Source organism: Natrix helvetica (genome assembly GCF_964273705.1).
Source record: "Natrix helvetica genome assembly, chromosome: 7".
Classification (NCBI taxonomy): domain Eukaryota; kingdom Metazoa; phylum Chordata; class Lepidosauria; order Squamata; family Natricidae; genus Natrix; species Natrix helvetica.
The window spans coordinates 65,155,640-65,181,695 of record NC_138558.1 but is presented as its reverse complement, the minus strand read 5'-3'; the positions used below and the strand labels follow the sequence as shown (position 1 = coordinate 65,181,695).

Sequence of the window (26,056 nt, the reverse complement as noted above, 5' to 3'; positions counted from 1 at the left end):
CTCCAAGGTTTGGAAGGCAATTGTTAGCTCAGAGAAATAACAACATTCAAATAAAAATGTCAACTTCAACTGTTAGTGGCATTTGGAATGAACTTTCAGTTTGTTCAGTCTTTTGCATATCCAACAAATCAACTTGGAAGAGGGTGTAACCTCTTAGAGCAGTGTTTCTCAAACTTGGCGACTTTAAGTCCTGTGGACTTCAACTCCCAGAATTCCCCAGCCAGCTATGCTGGCTGGGGGATTCTGGGAGTTGAAGTCCACAGGACTTAAAGTCGCCAAGTTTGAGAAACACTGTCTTAGAGCATGGTTTTGAAGACCCAGGGGGACAGCTATGCTGGCTGGGGGATTCTGGGAGTTGAAGTCCACAGGACTTAAAGTCGCCAAGTTTGAGAAACACTGTCTTAGAGCATGGTTTTGAAGACCCAGGGGGACAGCTATGCTGGCTGGGGGATTCTGGGAGTTGAAGTCCACAGGACTTAAAGTCGCCAAGTTTGAGAAACACTGTCTTAGAGCATGGTTTTGAAGACCCAGGGGGACAGCTATGCTGGCTGGGGGATTCTGGGAGTTGAAGTCCACAGGACTTAAAGTCGCCAAGTTTGAGAAACACTGTCTTAGAGCATGGTTTTGAAGACCCAGGGGGACAGTTGTTAAAAGGAGAGGCTGCCAAAAGATTTATCGTTTTTTTTCATTGTACTATTTAAATCACACCATGTCTTCAAAAGTTCAAACGGGTTTTCCTTTTAAAAAAAAAAAATCCTCAAAACAGTCTTGGAAAAATGATTCAGGCTAAGAGAGTAACCAACCCAAAATCACTCAGTGAATTCCCACAAATGAGGGTGAATTTAAATCTGAGTTTACTCTTTCCAACTTTTCAAACCGCCACACCATATCACTTCATATATATATATATATATATATATATATATATATATAAGCCTATGAACCAGCCTTAGATGGTGTAGAAAGCTGGAAAGAATGAGGTAGTGGGATGTGATTAGGCTTAAATGAATTAAAAATGCATTCTATATTGTTAGATGTCAGATGGAAAGCATATAGAGCAGGGGTGTCCAAACTTGGGAACTTTAAGACTTGTGGACTTCAACTCCCTGAATTCCCCAGCCAGCAGAGCTCTGCTGGCTGGGGAATTCTGGGAGTTGAAGTCCACAAGTCTTAAAGTTCCCAAGTTTGGACACCCCTGATATAGAGCAAACAGTGAAGAGGGCACAAAATAATTAAATGCAAACTTCTTTGTAATGTCTGAAAGCTTAGAGGAGTCCTAATCTTTCAAAGTTTCAAGTGTAGTTTTAATGTGAGAGTCCATTTGGTGTACAGGTAATGCTCAACGCATGACGATAATTGAGCCCAAAATTTGTGTTGTTAAGCGAGATATTTCTAAAGTAATTTTTACCCCATTTTATAATCTTCCTTGCCACAGTTGTTCAGTAAATTAGTGCCGTTGTTAAGTTAGTAACAGGGTTCTTAAGTGACGCTGTGACCATCATAAAGATGAGCCAATTGCCAAGGGTCTGCATTTCCATCCCGTGATCATGGGGATACTGCAATGGTCGTAAGTGTAAAAAACGGTCATAAGTCACTCTTTTCAGTGCCGTTGTGACTTTGAATGATCACTAAATGAACTATAAATCAAGGACTACCTGTGAAGGCACCAGGCTAGAAACTAGCAGACTGAGTTCTAGTCCCACCTTAGGCAGGAAGCCAGCTGAGTTTACCTGGGCCAGGTACTCCCTCTCCAGCTCTAGGAAGAAGGCAAAGTTAATCTCACTTAACACTGTGCAATTGGGATGGTCTTCAAACACAACATCAAGTGACTGCATTGACTTATGATGGCCAAAACGGGGCGGGGGGAGCTGGGTGCATGCACAGGGGGTGGGGTGGGGGAGCACGAGGGGGTTGCTGTGCATGTGGGGGGATCACATGCACATCTGCGGGGGCTGAGGTATACACGGGGGCACATGGGGGTGGGTGGGCGTGCATTGCATTATGAGTGTGGGCATACGCCATGCTCTGTCGCCAGTGACGTGCGGTGAGGTTTATGGCTGGTGAGGCTGGTGACGTCATCAGCGTGAGCCGCGGTCCCCTTCATGTTGACTCAGGAAGGAGGGGAATGGGACCAAGTCAGCCTCCCTCCTGCACACGTCTCATTCCCCGCCTTCCTAAGTCAACATGAAGGGGACTGCGGAGCGTGAGCCGCGGTTCCGCGGCTCGTGCTCCACGGTCCCCTTCATGTTGACTCAGGAGTCAGGAAGGAGGGGAATTCCCCTCGTTCCTGACTCCTGAGTCAACATGAAGGGGACCACGGAGTGCGCTCCGCGGGACCGCGGCTCATGCTCCGCGATCCCCTTCATGTTGACTCAGGAGTCAGGAACGAGGGGAATTCCCCTCCCCACTGCGGCTCACGCTCCGCGATCCCCTTCATGTTGACTTAGGAAGGCGGGGAATGGGACGTGCGCAGGAGGGAGGCTGAGGCTAGAGGAGCCTCCTGCCCACGTGGTCCCATTCCCCTCTTTCCTGACTCAACATGAAGGGAACCACGGAGCGCTCCCGTTCCCGACCACATGTGCAGAAGGCTCCTCAGCGCCTTTTCCCTTTTCCCTTTTTAAAAAAATTTTCATGATGAGAGCGGTGAGGCTCTGCCTCCCCTGACCGCACGTCCCTGTAGACTGTCGCACACGCACACTTTCAGCACATGACATTAAAAAAGTTAGCCATCACTGCTATATTCTGTTCTCTATAAAAAGGTTTGCTTCAGACAGTTGCCAGGAATCAGCTGCATTTTGCACATTTATAATGTACTGTGTTGCATGTAAGTAAGCGCAAAATGTTTCCTGGCCTACAGAACCTAACAAAAATGTGGCCATTTAGAAACCAGTCTATTACATCCAAGATGCCCCCCTGCTGGGGTTCTTACTTCTAGGTTGCTGGCTTGTATAAAGATTGGTAGAGTTGGTTCCTGGCGGGATGTCCTCTAAGTTGTCATTGAAGGCAGGATTGATTAGCCCAGGTTCGTCTGTCATTAAGGCAATTGTGGTGGCAGCTGAGAACTCCGATCCCAGAGCAGATACTGTTAAAGCAGCATTCAAATCAGCAGATCCAGCTGGGGAGCATCTCTTTCTCTCCTTGGTGAAGCCATAATGAGACGCCCCTTTGCACCTAAGGAAAATTAAAGACGACAGAACTTAACACACAAATTGCTCAAATGAATGGAAACAGGTAACTTCTTCCAGAAAGTCCCCCCCACAAAAAATGGGGGGGGGATGACACTGAGTTACGTTCCCATTTGTATTTTTTGGCACCATCCCCGAACTACTAGCTGATAACCCGGCTTTGCTGGTTATTTATTTATAGGGGGAAAATGCCCAGAGGGAGCCCCCTTGTGGAGTGCTGTGAAGCCATTACCACAGCAACTCCACTGCGCTGTACAGTAGAAGCCATTTAAAAGCACAACAGGCTGCATCTTAACAGAACACCACCACCCCGAGGAGTGTTCGGGGTGTCTTACCCCCATAGTCTTTGTCTCCAGAGAATAAGTCATCTGTGTACCAAGTTTGGTTGAAATTGCTCAAGGCATTCCAGAGTTATGCTGGAACATACACACATAGGCACAGCCGTTTATATATATATAGAGAGAGAGATGAATACAAACAAAGTAGATAACAGTCATATAAAGAGAATGTCTGAGGATAGACTTGTAAAACAAATATATGAGGGAAGAAAGAACGGATGGATCAAGAAGAAAAGGAAGGGATTAACAGAAAGGTTAACAGATGAACAGAGTTGAAAGGACTTTGTAGGCCATCTAGTCCACCTCCCCCACCCAAGCAGGGTACCCTACACTATTTCTGACAGATGGCTGTACAGTCTCTTCTTGAAAGCTTCCAGTGATGAAGCTCCCACAACTTCTGAAGGCAACTTCTGTTCCATCGGTTGATTATTCTCACTGTAGAAAATGTATCCTTATTTCTAGGTTGAATCTCTCCTTGAGCAGTTTCCATTATTCCTTGTCTGGCCTTCAGGTGCCTTGGAAAATAGCTTGAACCTCTTCCTCTCTGTGGCAGCCCTTCAAATATTGGAACACTGCTATCGTGTCTCCCCTGGTCCTTCTCTTCACTAGACTAGCCATGCCCAGTTCCTGCAACCATTCAAATCTGCAACCGACTAAAAAAGTTGAGTGAATGGAGTTGCCAAGATCTTGAAAAAAGGAAGAGGCGAGAAGTTTAAAGAACAAAAGGCCAAATTGCGAAGAAATAGTGCATGAATCTAGTGGAAACAACAATGGTTTGCAAGGAGGGCAAAATATGAAGTATAGGAAATGGAAGTGTAAGGTGGCTCAGTGGCTAAGACACTGAGCTTGTCGATCCGAAAGGTTGGCAGTTCAGCGGTTCGAATCCCTAGTGCTGCGTAATGGAGTGAGCTCCCGTTAGTTGTCCCAGCTTCTGCCAACCTAGCAGTTTGAAAGCACGTAAAATGCAAGTAGAAAAATAAGGACCACCTTTGGTGGGAAGGTAACAGAGTTTCATGCACATTCGGCATTGACTCATGCACATGACCACGGAGACGTCTTCGGACAGCGCTGGCTCTTCGGCTTTGAAACTGAGATGAGCACTGCCCCCTAGAGTCAAGAACGACTAGCACATATGTGCAAGGGGAACCTTTATCTTTAAATGGAAGTTTAAGTTAAATTTACTCATATTTCCTTTCTTTTTCTCTTCATGTCCCTCGCTTTGCTTTTTCTCTTTTTTAATTTTTCACTCTTTTCTCCACCCTTTGGGCAAGGGCTGACTCTGAAAAGGAGTTCAGTGATGGACAGACAAGTCTGCTTTATAACCAGCAAAGCTTGAGGGCCTGGCATATTTTCCTAGGCTTTAGTAGGAGCGGAAGAGCAGAGGATGGTCCCTCCAGTGAGGAGGGATTACATGATTAATTCACACTGAAAGCCTCCTCTTGCTAAAGAGATCGATTCGGGGAACACAGGCCCAATTGTAGCTGGAGTTACACTGGATCGGAAACAGAGAGAGAGAGACTAAGCTAGCCTGGCAGGTGACTGGCCCAAACAAAGGAGAGGGTTATAATTGGGGGTTTTTTTTTTGTCTCCGGCTAATGAAAGAGGGCAATGTGTGGCCAGAAAGCTTCATTGCGTCAGCTGATGTTTCAGGAAAGAATAAAGCCACTCATACTGGGGGCTGCCAAGTCCCCCGCCATGACAAACGAGGACTGTCGCAACAGCCGTGACTTCACCAGGGGCCTGACAGCTGCCCGCCAGATTTGGGATTCCCAGTGTTTTCCCAAAAGATTGCCCCAGAAACAAATTGGAAATAAAACCTGTTTGCTCTGCAGGATTAGAATGTAGATTTAGTCTAGTTAACAAAAGGAGTCTCGTGTGGAGTCCAGCTCTTTCCCCCACAAAGTCAAATGCTTATTCCCCCGCCCCCGTTTCTTATTTCTTCCAACTTTTCAAATCACAAGCTTTGTTCTTCATGAGGCTTCTCTGTCTATTAGGAAAGGTAAAGGTTCCCCTCGCACATATGTGCTTAGTCGTTCCAGACTCTAGAGGGCGGTGCTCATCTCTGTTTCAAAGCCGAAGAGCCAACGCTATCCAAAGATGTCTCGGGATTTGAACCGCCGAACTGCTGACCTTTCATTTGAACCAAGGCGAACTGGAAGAATACCACCTCTGATATATACCTAGGTGTGTCTGCTTAGGGCAGGGGTCGGCAACCCACGGCTCTGGAGCCGCATGTGGCTCTTTCATCCCTCTGCTGCAGCTCTTTGTCGCCGCTCAGCTCCATAATTGATAGGGCTTTCTGTTAGGACAGGCAGAGGAAAAGGTATGCCACACTAGGCGGAAACTCTATGGTGGGGGAACCGGACTTCCGGTAGGCTCTAGAATTGAGCAGGGGGCTTCTGGTTAGGACCTTTGTGGCTCTTTGAGTGTTTAAGGTTGCCGACCCCTGGCCTAGGGCAATATTATTATGCAGAATAGGAAATGGGAGATATTAAAACCCTTGTTCTTAAAATACAACAGCTTTCTTTCCAGGATAGATTGCCAATATAATCTGATGGATCTAAATAGTATGCATTTTTGGATGTGAAACGGTGCTCTTAGATAATCCCTGAGGTGGGGTGGGGAATAGAATGCTAAACAATTTACTCTGTAACCCACAGAAATGGTGCTACTAAGTCTACATTTTTTGTAGGAAGGCATATTTTAGCCAATTTATCCACCCAGCAGAAGAAATAAAACTTGGGAATCTTTCAAAATGATAGAACAAGAATTTCAAAAGCAATTTGTACTACAGGATGTGGAGAAAGAAACTATGCAGAAGGTCAAAAGTCCCCTATGTGCCCAAGGCCTCTGGGTTATCACTATGGCTGTTGCAACGGCTATAATCCTATACTTAACTGTATTACTCTCCACAAACCCACCCACCGCTGACAAAGTCTGTCCATAATACAAAAGGGGTTAGGGTTAAGCACAGGTAGTCCTTTACGACCACAATTGAGCCTACAATTTCTGTTGCTAAGTGTTGTTAAGTGAATTTTGCCCCATTTTACCACCATTGTTAAGTGAATCACTGCATCTGCTAAGCTACTAACACTATTGTTAAATGAATCTGGTTTCCCCATTGACTTTGCTTGCAAGAAGGTCCATACGACACAGCGAGACAGTTGCAAACCTCTGAATTCTGATCACAGGACTATGGGGAAGCTGCCTCGGTTGAAAGTGTGACGAACAGTCATAAGTCACATTTTTTCACTGCCGTTGTAACTTTGAACAGTCCCTAAATGAAGAGTTGTAGGTCGAGGACAATCTGTACATAAACCTTGGGCCCTTATGTGGCTGTTCTCCTCCTCCAGTGCCTCTGTAAAGGTCTTTTAAAATAACAGAATTGTCTTCTTTCCTTGAACCTCAGTTCAGATTAATTTACTTTACAATTCAGAGGGAAAGGTAAAAACATTTTGATCTCTTGGAGAAGAGAGGAGAAGAAAAGGAGTAGCCCTCGAGCCCAAGGTCCATAATTTTATTCCCCGACTTAGTGTCACTAGCACTATTACACTATCAGAACTATTTTATCAGAACTACAATAGTAATTACACTCAAGGGGAAGGCAACCAAATATGCCCACTAGATGGCTGCAAAGAGATACCTAAGATACGAACTCTGTGTCCACCTTGTGGCCAGCTAAAGGTTTGCAGTTCAGATCTAGCATTGTAATCTAGCTGGATTGTAATTTGCTTTGCACAAGCATAACATTTCTCTATGTGCATTAAAGTAACCGCACTTGGATTTCTAAGCAAACTTGGAAAGAAGAAGCAGATGCTTTAAGGAACTTTCTTATTAAAGATAATAGGTCTCTCAAAGCAGCAGCACTGAAAAAAAAATGGAGCACAGAACTGTTGTGCTCAAAGTTGAATAATATCTGAAGAACTTTCCCCCTATTCATTTTTTTAAAAGAACGCACAGCCCTATTAGAAATAAATAATGAGGTGTGTATTGCTTGTTATTTTACATAGCAGATCAATGGAATTGTAATGAACACTGAGCAGCAAGGATTGTTATTTAAAGACAATTAAATGTAAGCTAAGTTAAGATATGGGGAAATGGAGGGGGAATATGAAACATACTTATAATGAGATTATAAAGACAGAACTAAAAATTTGGGGTGGGTAATGATGTATAAGTATACAATATTATGATGAGAATAACTGGGAATTGTAGTCAGATCCACATTCCGGCCAAAAATAAGTTTGGGAGTGTGTGTTAAAAATATAATTGCTATATATGTATACTTTTTTTTCTTTCAAAAGAAGACATTAAAATTAAAGATGTTTATTGATATGAAATTATAAATACCATCAACATAAAATGGAGCTCACTCAGAGGCTGAAATATACCAAGTAAATGAGATGAAGAGGATGGAAGAGAGGAGAGAGGTAAGGGAAGAAGAGAGGGATAGGAGAGAGGGCAAGGGGGGGAGAGGAAGAGAGAAAGAAGGAGTAGAAAGAGGAGAGAGGAGAAGGAGAGGGGAAAGGGAAGTAGAGAAGAGAAGGATGACAGAGGGAAGAAAGGAGGTAGGGAGGAGGAGGAGAGAGGGAGAAGAAAGTGATGGATAAGGTACAAATATGGTGTATGGAGAGCAGAAGAGCCAATAATTGTTTTGGGGGGTTGATGGTAAGACGAATTGATGTAAATATTTAATAATATAAAATAATGTTGGTTATGTAACAGTATCCATGTGGTTATTTGTTATGAAAATGAAAAAAATAAAAAACTTTATACACAAAAAAGAAAAAGAAAAGAAAAAAAACTATACTCTTTCTTCCCAGATTCCCATTGCCTTTCTGGGCAAAGTTTGGTAGCCACATAAGCTTTAAATTCCACTTCGTACTCCTAGAGAGGGTTCTGTTAACCAAACCTTACAGCTTAAAATGCTGCCTTTGGGCCCTGAGGAATTTTTAAAGAGGTGAGACTCCAGAGTCCATTGATATTCTAGCTTTGCTCCCTTGAGAAGGCCGAGAGACGCCGGAGGCAGATCACCGAAAACAATTGAGCCCTGTCTTTGCACCTCTGCATTTGATGGAACGTCCTGTTAATATCCTCCCACAAGTCTGGATTTACTGACATTTACCTCTGACCTTTGTGACCTAAAAGCCTCAGACCTTAATCACCCACTGGCTCTTTTAGGTATGGACATTGCAATGGACAGCCCATCCTGATGGGACAACAGCCGTAAATAATCTGCGCAGTCCAAAGAAACCACATTAAATTCGGTCAAGGGGTTTGTTAAAAATTGAAAAGAAGCCAGTCAATTGCCCGGTGACTGGGCTGAAGGAAGTTAGATGGATGGAAAGGAATCTTGGCAAGAAAGATTTCTAATTAAAACATAAAAAAAGGATCGGTTAAGATAGACAATGGCTCTTTTTGACCTGTTAAATTCACAGGCTGACCTTTCACAAGTTATAAAGAATCCTTCGGAAGAAAATGGAAGGCGGGGTCTGCATACAACCCTGACACTGTGGGGTGTGCTTGGACCTCACTTCCCCATGTCACTTATTTTGGGTTTTCAGAGCTGACTTCTCTGGACCTTGCCGCTAGCATATTTTCACCTTAAAACATTAGACTTCTGTTCCTAAGGACATAAGAGTACACCACTTCATCACTGGAAGCTTTCAAGAAGAGACTGGACTGCCATCTGTCAAAAATGATGTAGGGTCTCCTGCATGGGCAGGGGGTTGGACTAGATGACCTACAAGGTCCCTTCCAACTCTGTCAACATCTTATGGAGTCTACTCCCTAAGTAGACTCAAGTGCTCCATAACTGGAGGCTTTAAAGAAGAGACTGGAAGGCTACTTGTCTGGAATGTTATTTGGTCTCCTTCTTGAGCAAGGGGTTGGACTAGAAGATCTCCAAGGTCTCTTCCAATTCTTGCATTCTGTTATTTTGTTATTCTGTTAATTTGAGAGGAGGTGGTTAATTCTCAAGGATGCAGGGTTCTTCTCAAGCAATTTATTTATTTAGGCTACAGAATATAGCCTAAATATAGAATATTTATATATTTACACATTCTATATTCCAGAATATAGCTATAAGCAAAGAAATCTGTTCATTCATTTTTCAGTTGAGGTATTTACCATGCAATCAAACTTGCTGAAATCCAAACTTGTATACTGTATATAATGAAGTTTAGCAGCTTGGACTACTGTTTGGAGCTAGAAGAATTTAACCAGATTTAGTTAAATATTATGTTTTATCTTTTTTATTATTTTCCTCAGACGTTTGGAATAGTTAGGCTATATATTCAAATATGTAAAGACGGCTGAACAAAAAAAAAAACATGTAGAAGTGTGCGTTAAGAACTACAAATTACAATCTTTACATATTTCATTTTGCATAATGTCTCTGCATTTCAGCTACTAAAATTCTTACAGCTGAACACAAAAATGAACAGGATAATTCTCTTCTCCAGAGGGAAGGCAATCGGTAAATAACCATCTTAAAGTGTCCCATATTCTGCAGATATTATCAAAGCAACACAGGTTGGTTTTTGAGAGGAAACACATTTGTATGTTTTTGTTTTTTCATCTGAGGTAGGGGCTATCTAGTCAATGATAATTTATCCTAATTTACTGGATTATCACATGCCAAAGCCCATAATTCTTTCCAGGCTTGCTGCTATTAAACCCAAAAGCCTTCAAGCCACCCTAAATTCTTATTTAATCCACTGTAAACCAGTTAATGTGAAATTATAGTTAACTGAAAAAAAAATCCTGGCTTCTACCGTGTTTTCCCAAAAATACGACAGGGTCTTATTTTCTTTTTACTTACAAAATATGGCCTTGGGCTTATTATAGGGGAGGGTTTATTGTTTTGGGGTTGCCGGGCGGCTGCTCCCTTGTGAACTGGCTCCCGAAGAGCCGGGCACATCCTCAAGGGCGAATCAGCCATGAGGTGACTAAGTTCACGAGCAACCGCCCGGCGAACCCCCTCTCCAGCCGGGCAGAGCGCCATTCACTGACCTAGGAGGTATCTCCCTGCAGCAGCAGCCACCACCGCCACTGTGCTCTGAGCATAACATCTTCTGTGGTTTGCAGCGGCGGCTGCTGCTGCAGGGAGAACTGGGCCCGGACATGTTGAGGCTAGGAGGCATGCCTGCTGGGGGCGGAACAGGCACTCGTGCAACCCCCTTCTCCAGCCAGGCAGAGCTCCATGCACTGACCTAGGGGGTATCCCTAGTGTGCCAAGCCGCGGTTGCTCGTGAGCGTGGTCACCTCAAGGCTGCTTTGCCCCTGAGGCTGTGCCCGGCTCTTCAGGAGCCAGTTCACAAGGGAGCAGCCACCCGGCAACTCCCCCTTCCGGCGACGCAGAACGCCACTCCCCAATCTAGCGGTATCCTGAAGGTGCCAAGCAATGTGAGCGCCTTTCTCCCCCCCATCTCCTGCGGCTTGGCGCCTTCAGGATACCGCTATGTTGGTGAGTGGTGCTCTGGCCGAAGGGCGGGGTGTTCAGGGGGTTTATTTTCGGAGGTCGGCTTATATTTTTGCCCACGCGAAAAATGTGGTAAGGCTTTAGTTTCAGGACAGGTGGTATTTTCAGGGAAACATGGTAATAATAGCACTTTAAGAAGAAAGGAAATAACATTTAAGAACGAGGATAGGTTTCATCCTGTCTGTGAAGTATGGATGATGTTGTGGCCCGCCAGCAGCCAGCGGAACTGGCAGCAGAGTCAGATAAGTGAGGAGGTTGGGGAGGAGCATAGGACAGTCCTGAAGGCTGGGGAAGGCTCAGACGAGGGCTGTGCGTCGGAGGCAGAGACGGGGCCGAGGTCATCTGGCAGTGATCAGGTGCCTATGGAGCTAGACAGCAGTGAGGTAGAGAAACAGGCGCCAGCCAGTGTGCGCATGTGCAGAGCTGCCAGAAGAAAAGAACAACTCAGAAATCAAGGTAGACTTGGGAGTAAAGTCACAGGTGGAAGGTGATTGACCCCTCCCATAGGAAATGAAAGAGGAGCGAAAGGGGAGTGGGCTTTTGCAGGAAACAATTCGTTTGTTTGTTCATTCGTTTCAGGAGTGTGAAGATCTGTCCGTGAATCTCAGAGACTCTGTGCCCAGCCTTTCCTTGCACAGCACCTCATTTGGAAAATATTTACATGGCAGCTTTCCAAGCTAGATAAGGTCTCTGGTCATAAATTCACCTTTGAAAGACTGTTTATCAGGCCTTTGCTGAATGTGAATGAGAGTAATTCACATTCGTTTAATAAAAGAACTTTTGTCGGGACCAGGACTCTGCCTCGTGCTTTCTGGGGAAGCCTAGGTCAGAACAGATGATGAGAAAAATGTTGGGATAGGATGCACATTTAATTTCTTGCCAATGATGTAAATTACATACTTGCAACAAGATGCAATTACACAATTATGACATTTGCACAAGAGTGTCATGAACCTGCATGTCATCATTTCCACATTCTTGTGGCATCTTTTAGATGCCTATGAACAGTGTGGCTATCTTTGGACCCAGGTAGTCCATGCCTTATGGCCACAACTGAGTCCAACATTTCTGTTGATAAGCGAGACGCTGGTTAAGCGAGCTTTGCCCCGTGTTTTTGACTTTCCTTCCAACAATTGTTAAGTGAATCACTACTGTTCTTAAGTTAGTACCGTGTTTCCCCGAAAATACAACATGTCCTGAAACTAAACCCTTGCGACATTTTTCGCGTGCGCAAAAATATAAGCCCACCCTCGAAAATAAACCCTCTGGACAATCCCCCCCCTCCGACCAGGCAGAGCACTGCTCGCCGACCTAGCGGTATTCCGAAGGCACCAAGCCACGGGAATGAGGTGGGGGCAAAGGCGCTTGCGTTGCTTGATGCTTTCGGGGTACCGCTAGGTCAGTCAGTGGCGCTGTGCCCAGCTGAAGAGGGGGGGGGGTTGCTGGGCAGCTGCTCTCTTGTGAGCAGGCTCCCGAAGAGCCGGGCACAGCCTCAGGGTCGAATGACTGTGTTGCGCTGTCGCAGCAGCAACGCAGCAGCCATGAGGTGACCAAGCTTATGAGCAGCCGCCCGGCAACCCCCCTTTCCAGCCGGGTAAAGCACCGCTGACCGACCTAGCAGTACCTGGAAGGCACCAAGCAACGCGAGCACCTGTTCGCCGCCCTCCGCCTCCCGCGGCTCGGTGCCTTCGGAATGCCCCTAGGTGAGTGAATGGGGCTCTGCATGGCTGGAGAGGGGAGTTCCGCAGCGGCTTTTCCTCTCCCCGCTCGCGCGAAGGGCATCTGCGCTGCTGGCGCCGTCCGCCGCTTGGGTTTTTTTTTCAAAGCACGGAGGATGGATGCCGCTCTGGAAGTACCCTCTATGGTTGTACAATCTGCAGCCCACAACCATAGAGCGTACTTCCAGAGCGGCATCCATCCTCCGTGCTTTGAAAAAAAAACCCAAGCGGCGGACAGCGCCAGCAGCGCAGATGCCCTTCGCGCGAGCGGGGAGAGAAAAAGCCGCTGCGGAACTCCCCTCTCCATCCATGCAGAGCCCCATTCACTCACCTAGGGGCATTCCGAAGGCACCGAGCCGCGGGAGGCAGAGGGCGGCGAACAGGCGCTCGCGTTGCTTGGTGCCTTCCGGGTACTGCTAGGTCGGTCAGCGGCGCTGTACCCGGCTGGAAAGGGGGGTTGCCGGGCGGCTGCTCATAAGCTTGGTCACCTCATGGCTGCTGCGTTGCTGCTGCGACAGCGCAACACAGCCATTCGACCCTGAGGCTGTGCCCGGCTCTTCGGGAACCCAGTCACAAGGGAGCAGCCGCCCGGCAACCCAAAAATAATAAGCCCTCCCCTTTAATAAGCCCAAGGCCATATTTCGTGGGTCAAAAAAATATAAGACCCTGGCGTATTTTTGGGGAAACATGGTAACATGGTTGTTAAGTGACTCTGGATTCCTCATCGACTTTGCTTGTCAGAAAATCGCAAAAGGGGATCACAAAACGCCGGGACATTGCAATTGTCATAAATATAAATCAGTTACAAACCTCTGAATTCTGATCACAGGACTATGGGGCTGCTGCATCAATTGAGGATAATCTGTACATAAACTTTAGGCCCCTATGTGGCTGCTTCTCTTCCTCTGGTGCATCTGTAAAGTCAGAGGCCTTTGCTTCTATATGTAAAAATAAATCACTATGTCTGAACTCAGAGCAATAGAATTGCCTTCTTTCCTTGAACCACAGTTCAGTTTAACATACTTTACAATTCAGAGGTGAAGATAAAACATCTTGATGTCTTAGAGAAAAGAGGAGAGGAGAAGAGAGTGAGTGGCACCAAGATCCATCATTTTATTCCCTGATTAGTGTCACTGGCACCATTATACTATCAGAGGTATTTTTGTGACAATAGTAAGTTGAGGGTTACCTGCACTATATGACTATGCATATGGGGATGGTACTAAGTCTTCAGATAGGTCCGCATTCCTTCTTATTCTGTGACTGTACCAGAATTACCACAATGCACAAACCTAACTAAAACCCTAGTAGTAAGACCACACCTGGAATACTGCAACCAATTTTGGTCACCATGCTACAAAAAAGATGCTGAGACTTTGGAAAAAAAAGTTCAGAGAAGAGCAACTAAGATGATCAAAGGCCTGGAGACTAAACCATATGAAGAACGGCTGCAGATTTTGGGTCTGGCTAGTGTAAAGAAAAGAAGAATTAGGAGTGACCTGATAGTAGTATTTCAGTGTTTGAGGGGCTGCCCCAAAGAAGAGGGGGTCAAATTATTCTCCAAAGCATCGGAGGGCAGGATAAGAAACAATGGATGGAAACTAATCAAGGAGAGAAGCAAGGAGAAACTTCCTAACAGTGAATTAACCAGTGGAACAGCTTGCCTTCAGAAATCAGAGGCATCACTGTGGGTTTTAAAGAAGAAACTGGACAGCCAATTGTCTGAGATTGTATAGGTTCTCCTGCTTGAGCAGGGGGGTGGACTAGAAGACCTCCAAAGTCCCTTCCAGCTCTATTCTATTCTATCCTATCCTATCTATGATTTTCAGCAATGGTTAATCCTCAAGGTAAGAAATCCAAGATCTGTGTTTCTTTAGAGTGAATAGATTGTTGGTCCAATTTTTAAACTTTATTGATCTTTATTCAGTTTCAATATCTCCTGTGCATACTCCTGTGAGGCACACTCATTTGTATACATTCACTTGCTTTCTTGATGACTTTATTAAGCAAAGTAAAAAAGAAAGATTAAAAAATAGGGATAAAATCTATTAAAAAAAAAAACCCACTCCTTCTTTATTTTTTTTGAAAAGTGTTACAGGCTCAAGTATTTATCGTTGTTTATTTGAAAAGCTTCACAAGTGAACCAAGCTCAGCAATTGTCCAAAAGATGCTTTTTCAAGAGGCAACTGGACTTTGTTGTTTTTCCTAGAAGACATTTCACTTCTCATCCAAGAAGCTTATTCAGTTCTGAATGATTGGTGGGGAATGGAAGGATTTATATTCCTTCCAGTCATCTGGTTGTTAGCATTCTTTCTAAGAGTTGTTGAGGCCACTTGGAAGTTTATCTGAATAGTGCAAATGGGTGTGGAACCTTTTTGGAACTGCTGAAAGGACTGTGTTGTAAACAGGAGATAGGTGGTGTCATATCTCTTCCCCTCTGTTGAGAGAGAGCTATTCAATTTTAATATAGATGGCCTCTTTGATCCCTCTTTCAAACTAGTGGTCCTCTCTGTCCAGAATGTGGACTTTGCTGTCTTCAAAAGAGTGGCCTTTGTCTGACAAATTCACATGGACAGCTGAATCTTGTCCTGATGGGCTTGTTCTCCTATGTTGTGCCATGCGTTTGTGAAGTGGTTGTTTTGTTTCTCCAATGTACAGATCTGCACGTGTCTCACTGCAAGATTACAAGATTGCCCCTCCCTAATTTAAGCATTGTTTGGAATATCACATTGCTCAGTTTGTGCCTATTGTTTTATCCTTGGGGTGGACACAAAATTCCGAACAATTCTTAAATTGGGGATTGGCAATCTTGTAATGCCAAATGTTTTGGACTCCAACTTCCATTAGACATAATGGCAATGGATTGTGCCAAGAATAATCAAAAACATCTGGGAATACTGGGTTGATTATATATATATATATAGGATATGTTTTTGAGGCTCACAATACAGCAACTTCCCTCAATTACTCTTTGGGTCTGCTATTCCATTCATGGGTTCAGGCCAATTCTTCACAGTATTTGTTGATTTTTAATTGTGCTTTTATTCTTTCTTTGCACACCACATACATCAAGCAGTGGGTGCACTGAAGAATGTTCAAAATAAATCCAGCTTGTGTTTTGTAAACAGTGCTGTAAATTTACATCAATACAGATGGTTAATCCTTACAAAATGATCAGTGTTTATATAGTACACAAAGATTACACTACAAAAGACTTGTAATGTCTCAATTAAGCAAGTTTCTTTTGAGAAACCTACCGTATTTTTCGGTGTATAAAACGCACCTTCCCCCCCCCAAAAAGAGGGTGAAAATCTGGGTGCATCTTATACACTGAATACAGCATTTTTCGCCTCCTGAAACCCGGCCCCCTTTGCAAAAATGGCCGTGCACAGCCTTTAGGAGGCTTCCAGAGTGCTCTTGGGACTGGGGAGGGTAAAAATGAGCAAAAAACGGGCTGTTTTTTGCTTGTTTTTGCCCCCCTCCATCCCCAGAAGCACTCTATAAGCCTCCTAAAGGCTATGAATGCCATTTTTTTTTGACAAAAAATGGTCCAGTTTTCACGAAAAACTGGCCATTTTTGGGAGGTCTGCAGAGTGCAAAAACTTTTTTTAAAATTTTCCTCTTCAAAATCTTGGTGCCTCTTATACTCCGGTGCATCTTATAGTCTGAAAAATATGGTAGATAGTCTTTTAGTGGGAGGGAGGAAATGTCTCTGTTCTCATGTGAGCCAACAAAAGGCAGAGAATAAAACCCTTAGATAACAAGACACAACCATGGGACAAAGGTGTTTCAATCGAGGATGTCAAATCAGTAGAAGACCAAAAGAGGAAGAAATAAAGAAAACGAGAGATCCTTAAAAAAAAAACCTAGAAATTACAGGAAAGTTTGAACTACTATAAAGGTAAAGGTTTCCCTCGCACATATGTGCTAGTCGTTTCCGACTCTAGGGGGTGGTGCTCATCTCCGTTTCAAAGCCAAAGAGCCAGCGCTGTCTGAAGACGTCTCCATGGTCATGTGGCCAGCATGACTAAATGCCGAAGGCGCATGGAACACTGTTATCTTCCCACCAAAGGTGGTTCCTCTTTTTCTACTTACATTTTTACATGCTTTCGAACTGCTAGGTTAGCAGAAGCTTGGACAAGTAATGGAAGCTCACTCTGTTACGTGACGCTGGGATTCGAACAGTTGAACTGCCGACCTTTCTGATTGACTTAGCCACTGAGTCACCGCATTATGAAATTACTATAAGATATTGCTTTTAGGAACAATTGTGGAAGACATCTAACGGAGGTAAATGAAATCAAAAGAAAATAATAGACTACCCCAAAATTCTTTACAAATAGGATTACAGAATGAAAAAAACTTTTGTAGGGAGCAACTAAATTTAGGACAATGGGGCACGGCATCAACAGACCAGATTCCAGAAGGAAGGCTCCAGGGACATAGAAAGTGCTCATTAATCTGTTTAAATTCAGGAGAAGCTTTAACTTCAGGCAGTTAACACCTCTAGATTCACAAGCATGGAATAAGACTGTGCAGACTGAACAATAGAAAAAAAGCAGATAAAGATTGACTGATTAAAGAGATGAATCCTAGTTAGACAACATCATGAAGAAGAAGAACAGGAGGAGGAGGAGGAGGAGGAGGAGGAGGAGGAGGAGGAGGAGGAGGAAGTAGTAGTAGTAGTAGTAGTAGTAGTAGTGGAGGAAGAGGAGGAGGAAGAAGAATTATTCTTTGACAATAAAAATCAGAAAGTTAAAAGGTCTTTATAAAGGTGATGTATGGTTACGAAGACTGGATTTTTGAGGAGGGAGACTTCCAAATAATTTATGGATTTGGAAACAGTTACTGAAAATATAATCAACTGAAAGAACCACCAATCCATCAAGCCTGGAATAAATAAAAGTCTGATTGCTCCCTGGGGGTGATGATTAGCAAGCACAAATATTAACCTCCTTTGGGCTTGTGATATAAGCAGATGATAGACTAGAAAAAATAACTATTCTTGGCAAGAATGAGGGAAGCAGAGAAAGCAAAAGATTAAAAAAAGAAGGAAATATAACAGATAAGTTGGCTAGATAGAATCAAAGAAAATACAGAAATATCCTTAAAAAGAAGTCAAGTATTACTGGACAAAGGCCATGCAGCACACAATTGTCCTTGCATTTCTTCCATCCTTTGCCTTACTTAATAACTTAGAAACTCCAAGTAATACAATCCCAGAGTTATCTGGGATGTAGACAAGATGGTTCAACCATTTTAAGCCTCTAAGTATCCCCACAATTTAACTATCCTGTTTCCCCAAAAATAAGCCCTCCCCCAAAATATTGCAACACAGCAGCAGCCATGGGATGACCACGCTCATCGCCTCCTGCACCTCAAAAATAATAAGACCTCCCAAAAACAAGGCCAAGGGCTTATTTTGGGGAAGGTCAAAAGAAAATAAGACCCTTATTTTGCAAGCAACATTTTGAAACTTCCAGACGATGTTTAAAGTCAACAAGTAAAAAACAACAACAACGCAAAAGAGTTCCTTTTTTTTTTTTTTTGGCTTCAGCTTTTCTTGTTCTTCAAAAAAAATAAAAATAAACAAATGTTGTACCCACAATTGTGAGGGTAAAAAGAGGCGCTATGAAGCATAGCTGATGTTTACAGACTACTTTGAAGTGGTACGATTCTGTGCGTACAACCAAATGCTACTTTGTTTGTCCTGGCCTTCCACATCAAGAGACACACCATGCAGTCTCTTTCCATTAAACAGACGTCCTCACGGTTGTCTGTCTGCAAACAGACTCTGGTGTTCAGTGACATGGTGGGATGCAGAGAGCCATCCTAGAAAACAGATCGTTAATTGCTTGTCAACATATATTTACCGAGCAGCTGAAACATTTGAAGAGATACGAGCTGCTGGAGGGGAACACAGCCTCTGTAGATGGAATTTATTGAAACCAAAAATACCAGCAAGAGACCTCTTCCCGATATTTCAAAGAATATGTTGCAGATGAATTATAATGAAGAAACTTGATGACATAAAGGAGCCAACGTAGTATTGTCTTGGGGTGGTGGTGGGGGAGGAGAATGCATTCCTGAAGCATCTGGTTGGAATGATAGTTTGTAACTCTTAAACAATGCCCAACGTAGTACAGACGGTGCTTCCGTAAGTATTTTTTCAGGGTTTAGAACATCTCTTTCTATTTAGCAGTGTATTCCTGGGGTGAATGGTATCGTAGGTGACCAGCTGAATCAGAGTAAACATCACTCATGGTGCAAAGGGAAATAAACCCCTTGTCTGTTGTTGTTTGCAGAATGAGCAACTGGAGATGTTAGTTGGAAGTCCATTGTCACCATGCTTGAAAAATTGCAATGACTCAAAAGGCAAAAGGAATTTCATTCTTTTAGAACAAAAACCATCCTCTTTTATTCAGCCCCCGATAATAAAATGATCGGAAATTACTCTTATTTACGATTGAAAATGAGTCAGAGGTATAATCAAGGCAATTTTGCACATGCCCTTTCACCAAGTTCTTCCCCCCGCCCCCCCTCCAGTTCAGCTTCTTATTTGAAATTTAGAAACCAATGCATTCAGATTTTGAAATGCAGGGATGGGCTGCTGGAGATTTGCAGGTGCTACATTCCTTTCCTCCCCGACATACGACCGGGGATTCCTTCTGTTGACAGCTAGCAACAGCCATGCCGCGCCTTAGCCAATCAGGCGCGGCTTGGCTGAAGGCGGGCTGTTCTGCTTCCCTGATTGGTTTCTCGGCCTGACAGCTCTTCGTATAAATAGCTGTCAGGCTGAGGAACGGCGATTCTCTCCTGTATTGCTCGTTGCTGTTACTTTTAATAAAATAGTGTTGGACGTTCCTCAGAGTCTCTAGCCTCATCTTTCCCCACACTTCTTCACTGGCGACGAAGGTGGGATCCCTCTGAGGCGACGAACCTGACGGAACCGACCCCTTCGCACAGCCGCTTGAGTTTTAGCTCCCCGAGCCGCACAACTTCAAGCCGCTATGTCTTCACTTCCCCCGTTCGCTCCCTTCGGAACCGACGGAGAAGGATGGACGGGATTTCTAGAGCGCTTCGAGTGCTTCCTGCGAGCCAACGGAAAACGGGGTATTCCGATGGAGGAGAAATGCAGTTTCTTCCTCAGTAGCTGCGGAACCCCGATGTTCAACGCCGCCCGGGTGTTGGCAGCCCCTTTACCAGTCCACGATCTCGACTGGGATACGCTGATGGCCAAGCTGAAGGGGCATTACGCCCCAACCCCGTCAAAGATTGCCCGGCGGTACGCATTCCGCCAGTGCGTCCAGAAGCCACACGAAGACGTCAGCCAGTTCCTCCAGTCCTTGCGGACCACGGCCATACCCTGCGAGTCCCTGGACTTGGAGGACAACCTGGTGGAACAATTTGTCAGCGGAGTCAAGGACCTCCGGCTGAAGAGGCGTCTCCTGGCTTGGCCAGAAATCACCCTGGCCGAGGCGGTCGCTGAGGCACGGGCGGTGGAGCTGTCCGAGCAATCCACCGCTGAAATGGACCGCCACCAGCTACCGTCTCTTCCAGCGCGCACTTGCCTCATAGATCAGCTGGCGCCGTTGCCCAGCCCGGCCAAAGAAGAGGAAGAGCTAGTGGCCCGTCTGGCGGAGCTGCAGAGACGCCGCAATCCGCGACCTGCGAGACGGACAATGACAGCCTGCCTAGGCTGCGGGGGCAGCCACGACCGGGCAGCCTGCCCATTCCGGGCATCCATCTGCCGCCGGTGTTCAAAAAAGGGACACCTGGCCCAAGTTTGCCGGGCTGTGCTGCCTCCACCACCACCCCAAGGAGCCACGGGCCAGCAGATGACAGCAGGACCGCAGCAGCCCCGCCGCCAGCCACGCACGAGAGCCAGCTGCTACGCCGTGGAGCCAGGCCCAGCAGCCGCCCCTGCTGAGGCGATCTACCAGGCCTCCGCAGGTGCGGACATAATCAAAGCGTCAGTCCTCATTGAGGGCGCGCCTTGCGTGATGGAGGTGGACTCCGGCTCGTCCCGCTCCATAATTGCCTGGGCTGACTTTAACAAACTCTGCCCCGGCGTCCTGAAACGCCAATTGACTGCCAGCCCCGTGGCCTTAAGGGACTATCAGGAGTCACTTATCCCAACCCTGGGCTGCTATTCGGTTAGGGTGGAATACGGGGGGTTTTCGGGTTGCCTGCCCGTCCTGGTAGTCGAGAAGCCCCTCCCCGCATTGCTGGGGCTGGATTGGTTCCCCGCCCTTGGTCTCTCAGTGCAGGGGGTGCACTCCATCTCAGACACGCCCCCTGACGTAGCTGCTGTCATCGCCGCCTACGCGGACGTCTTTGATGGCCAGCTAGGGCTGTACAAGGGCACCCCCATCTCTCTTAACTTAGATCCCCAGGTTGCTCCCATTAGGCTGAAGACCCGCAGGGTGCCTTTTGCCTTAAGGGCCAAAGTTGATGAGGAGATTGACCGTTTGCTGGCGCAGGGCGTGTTGTAGCCTGTTGACTACTCACGTTGGGAGACCCCAATAGTGGTCCCCGTGAAGGCCGACGGCTCCATACGCCTCTGCGCCGATTTTAAATCCACCATCAATTTGGCCCTTCAGGCAAACCCCTATCCAGTCCCTGTCGTACAGCACCTGCTCCACTCCCTGGGGCAGGGCTGTATTTTCGCGAAACTGGATATGGCGCAGGCCTACCAGCAGCTCCCGGTGGATGACGAAGCGGCGGCTGCGCAGACTATCGTCACCCACCGAGGGGCTTTCCGTTGCCGCCGCCTCCAATTCGGCGTTTCCGTGGCCCCGGGGATCTTCCAGAGCCTCATGGAGCGATTGCTCCATGGGCTCCCTGGCGTCGTACCCTATTTCGACGATGTTCTGATCGCTGCATCCAGCCGCTCAGGACTCCTCGAAATATTGGGGAAGGTCCTCGACCGTTTTAGGGGCGCGGGTCTCAAATTAAAGCGCAGCAAATGCTCATTTGCTGTGCCTAAAGTGGACTTCCTAGGCTTCTCCATAGACGCCCACGGAATCCACCCCACCCCTGCTAAAGTCGCAGCCATTAAGAACGCCCCCACCCCCGCCTCTAAGGCGGAGCTGCAGTCGTTCTTAGGGCTTTTAAATTTCTATGCGCCATTTTTGCCGCACAAGGCGTCACTAGCCGAGCCGCTGCTCGACCGATCTGCGGCCTGGCGCTGGGGCAGCCGCGAAGCGCATGCGTTCGCGGCTGTCAAAGACATGCTGACGTCAGAGGCAGTCCTAGTCCAATATAGTGACAGGATGCCCCTGACTCTAGCGTGTGACGCCTCCCCCGTGGGTTTGGGGGCTGTCCTGAGCCATGTCCTCCCCAACGGCTTGGAAGCCCCCATAGCTTTTTATTCCCGGACACTCTCTCCAGCGGAGAGAAACTACAGCCAGATTGACAAGGAGGCTCTGGCTGCCGTGTCCGGGGTTAAAAAGTTCCACGAGTACCTTTACGGATGGCATTTCACGCTCTTCACTGACCACAAGCTGCTCCTTGGGCTTCTGGCCGGTGACCGTCCGACCCCTCCCATCCTGTCACCCCGGATGACGCGCTGGGTGGAGTTCCTAGCGGCATACTCGTATGCCCTGGTCTACCGCCCTGGCAAGCAGCTGGGGCACGCTGATGCCCTCAGCCGCTGCCCCTTGCCCGTCTCCGACCCGCAGACAGTGCCTTGCCTGTCTGTTTTGGCCATTGCAGACCTCGCCTTGCCGCTCTCCGCGGGCGATGTGGCGGCAGCGTCTCTGGCCGACCCCACCCTCTCTCAGGTGATGACCTGGGTTCTGCGGGGATGGCCTGGGGGGCCGGTATCGGACGACCACCGCCCCTACAAGGCCAGGCAGCTAGAGCTGTCCCTCCACAGTGGGTGCCTCCTGTGGGGGGACAGGGTGATCATTCCACCCACCCTGCGCACACAGGTGCTGTCTCGCCTCCATGAGGGCCACCCTGGCATAGCGCGCTGACGTGCATGAAGGCGCTGGCGTGCAGCTATGTTTGTGGCCCCGTCTGGACGACGAGATAGCTACTGGGTTGCCAGGTGCTCGACCTGCCAGGTCTCCCGTCCAGCGCCTCCGGCGGCCCCGCCGCGGGAGTGGGAGATTCCTCGCGGCCCATGGTCACGCCTCCACCTGGATTACGCTGGGCCCTTCCGAGGCCAGGTTTTCCTGGTCGTGGTGGACGCTTACTCGTGCTGGGTGGAGCTCATTCTCATGACCTCCACCACAGCCGAGGCCACTGTCCGAGCATTAACGCGCCTGTTTGCCACCCACGGCTTGCCAGACGTCGTTGTGTCGGACAATGGTGTTAGGAACTGGTGCGATTAAGCACTAGCAATGAACCCCAGGTCGAGGTTATAACAGAGCAACCCTGTAAAGTATACGCAGCGTGCGATAGATAAAGCAACCACACTGAATAATGGATAGTAAAGTAACAAAATAAATCTTTACTTTTTGAAGAATATAGCAAAATCCATAAACACAGCCAAAAAGTCATACACAAAAAAAGCAGTCCAATACTACCAAGATAACTTGGATACAAGTAGCAAATAACTTACACACAGTAAGTAGTAGCAACAGTAGTAACAGTTAGGCAGCAGTTATCATACAGCAATCAAGAGAGAGAGAGAGAGAGAGCAACAACATCAGCTGCAATTTAAAGGCTGTAATCTACTAATTAGCAGAGCTCCTCTCTTAAAGATACATAACATGCCTTGTGCAATATATTGTCTACCCAACTTGTTGGTTACACCCTAACCTTCTCCCCTTTGGGTAGATCAATATATCCACTCACAGTCTAAGATGATAACCTTCACATGATGAGGTATGTTTCACTGAACTTTGTGCCTTAGTAAAGTTGTCTGCTAAATTGTCTTCAGTTGAACAATATTCCAACTTTATCAGGCCATCCTTAATGCTTTGTCGAACATTAAGATACCTCAAATCAGTATACTTCGATCTCGTCTTAATAGCTAAACTAGTCGCCATTTTTATTGCTGCCTGATTATCTTCATAAACAGTAAAAGGTTCATTGATACTTAATCCCATATCTATAAGCAACTGCTTACAATATATCAGCTCAGTACATGTCAACGACAAACATGAAAACTCAGCTTCCATTGTGGATAAGCTTATGTGTTTCTGTCGTATCGACTTCCATCCAATCAGTACACCACCTAGCATAAAGGCTATGCCGGAAGTTGACTTCCTATTATCTATAGCAGCTGCAAAATTCGCATCAGCATAAACAATCAAAACTAAATCCCTATTCGGCTCTAAATACAACGCATAGTGGATAGTTTTCTTTAAATAACACAGCACACGCTTTGCTGCTTGCCAATGCCTCTCTGAAGGGTTATCATTGAATCTAGCCAGTTGGTTCACACTAAATGATATATCTGGTCTAGACCAATTACTTAGGTACATTAGGCTACCTATCAAAGATTGATAGAGTCCCTTATCAAAACCAGTACCCTCAGTAACCTCAGGTTTAAACTCCAATGCCATTGGTGTCTTTGCAGTCTTACATAGCTCCATGCTATGTTTCTTAAGCAAATGATTAATTTTACCAGCCTGCGACAGCTTAAAACCTTTACTGGTTCTAACCACATCTAAGCCCAGATAATGCTTAATTTCACCCAAATTCCGGATTCTAAATTTACTCTCTAATTGTGAAACAATGTCAATAGCTTCCTGCTCAGACCTAGTAATAATAGCTATATCGTCCGTGAACAAAAGCAACAACGAGATCAAACCATTTTTCACCCATCTAAATAAACAAGGATCAGCCAAACCTGGAATAAATCCCATAGCTTTTAGTTCATTTACTATGCATCTGTTCCACTCAAAACCGGACTGTTTTAAACCATAAAGGCTCTTTTTAAGTCTCCAACAACCAGTCTGGCCATTAGAATCCACACCTGGTGGCATCTTCATATAAATGGTATGCTGCAATGGAGCATGCAGATACGCTGTTTCAACATCAATATGGGTAACATTACACCGATACTTAGCAGCCCACACCAATGCTGCCCTCAACGTAGAGGCTTTCAAGCTCGGAGCAAAAACCTCATCGTAATCCCTCTCAGTTTGAGCAACTAAACGAGCCTTATAAATAGCATTGCCAGCAGCATCGTTTTTAATTTTAAACACCCATCTACAGCCAATTGCACTCTCCCCTGAAGGGAGCCTAGCTTCTTCATAAACCTTCAATTCCTGTAAGGATTTCAACTCCTTCTCCATAGCTGCCTTCCACAATTTCTTTTCCTTTTCAGGATACAGCCTTAACTCTGCAAAACTAGAAGGTTCTATGCTAACTTGCAATACTGCACTGGCTTGGTATCTGTCGGGTGGATGCCTGTCCCTAGTAGACCTCCTAGGCAATACAGGACTTGCAGGATCATCCTGTTCCACCTCACGAGTAGATTCTACATCTACATCTTCCTCCCCTTTCAGAGTAATAGATGGACCATCCTGATTCTCTAACTGCTCATTTGGTGTATCATGATTAACCAAACGATCAACATCTACATCATCACAAACCTTGTTAAACTCTTGTTCTAGCTTCTCCCAACCAACATGTTCTGAAAATTTAGCACTAGCACTGTGCATAATTCTCCGAGTTCCAGGTTCCCAGAACCTAAACGATCTATGATTGGAATTGTACCCAACAAAAACCATCTTCCTAGCTCTGCTTTGATCCTTCCGTCTAGTCTGTGAGGGAATATGCACCCAAGCAGGGACACCAAATGTGTGTAAATAACTCAAATCAGGCTTCCTACCATGCCAAAGAGTATAAGGAATCTTACCAGTAGTTGAGTTAACTACTATGTTCAGAATATGGTTTGCACACATTATAGCCTCACCCCAAAGCTTTTCTGACAAACCAGAATCAACCAGCATAGTTCTGGTCATTGCCTGCAATGATTGACCACGTCTTTCAATAAATGAATTATGTTCTGGCCTGTAGGGGGCAGAACGCCTATGTTCTATACCAGCATTCTCCAACATTGATGTAAACCTATGATTAGTGAATTCAGACCCATTATCAGTGACTAGGCAAAGTACTTTTTTATCCATCTTACGTTCAACAAACTTTAACCATTTAGTAAAATGTTGGAAAGTTTCTGCCTTTGATTTCATTACATAACAGAAACCATACCTAGAATAATGGTCCATAATGCTGAGTATATAGCAGGCACCTCCTAAGCTAGGTTTCTTAGGGCCAATTAGGTCTGCAAACACTACTTCCAGTGGTTTAGATGTCTTGAATCCTTTAAACCGGTTTGCAGGGGTAACCTTACTTTTAGCCTGGTTACAG

At 45.8% G+C, this 26,056-nt stretch overlaps 1 protein-coding gene across 7 annotated transcripts in view; it reads right to left on the bottom strand.

Moving 5' to 3' along the window:
- LNX1 (ligand of numb-protein X 1) overlaps positions 1 to 26,056 on the bottom strand; it is a 181,817-nt gene that overhangs the window by 50,147 nt on the left and 105,614 nt on the right. For all 7 annotated transcript variants that reach the window (XM_081959294.1, XM_081959293.1, XM_081959297.1 and 4 more), the window contains exon 3: positions 2,930 to 3,171. In XM_081959294.1, the coding sequence (XP_081815420.1) occupies positions 2,930 to 3,171 (242 nt within the window). The remainder of the gene's footprint in view (positions 1 to 2,929; positions 3,172 to 26,056) is intronic.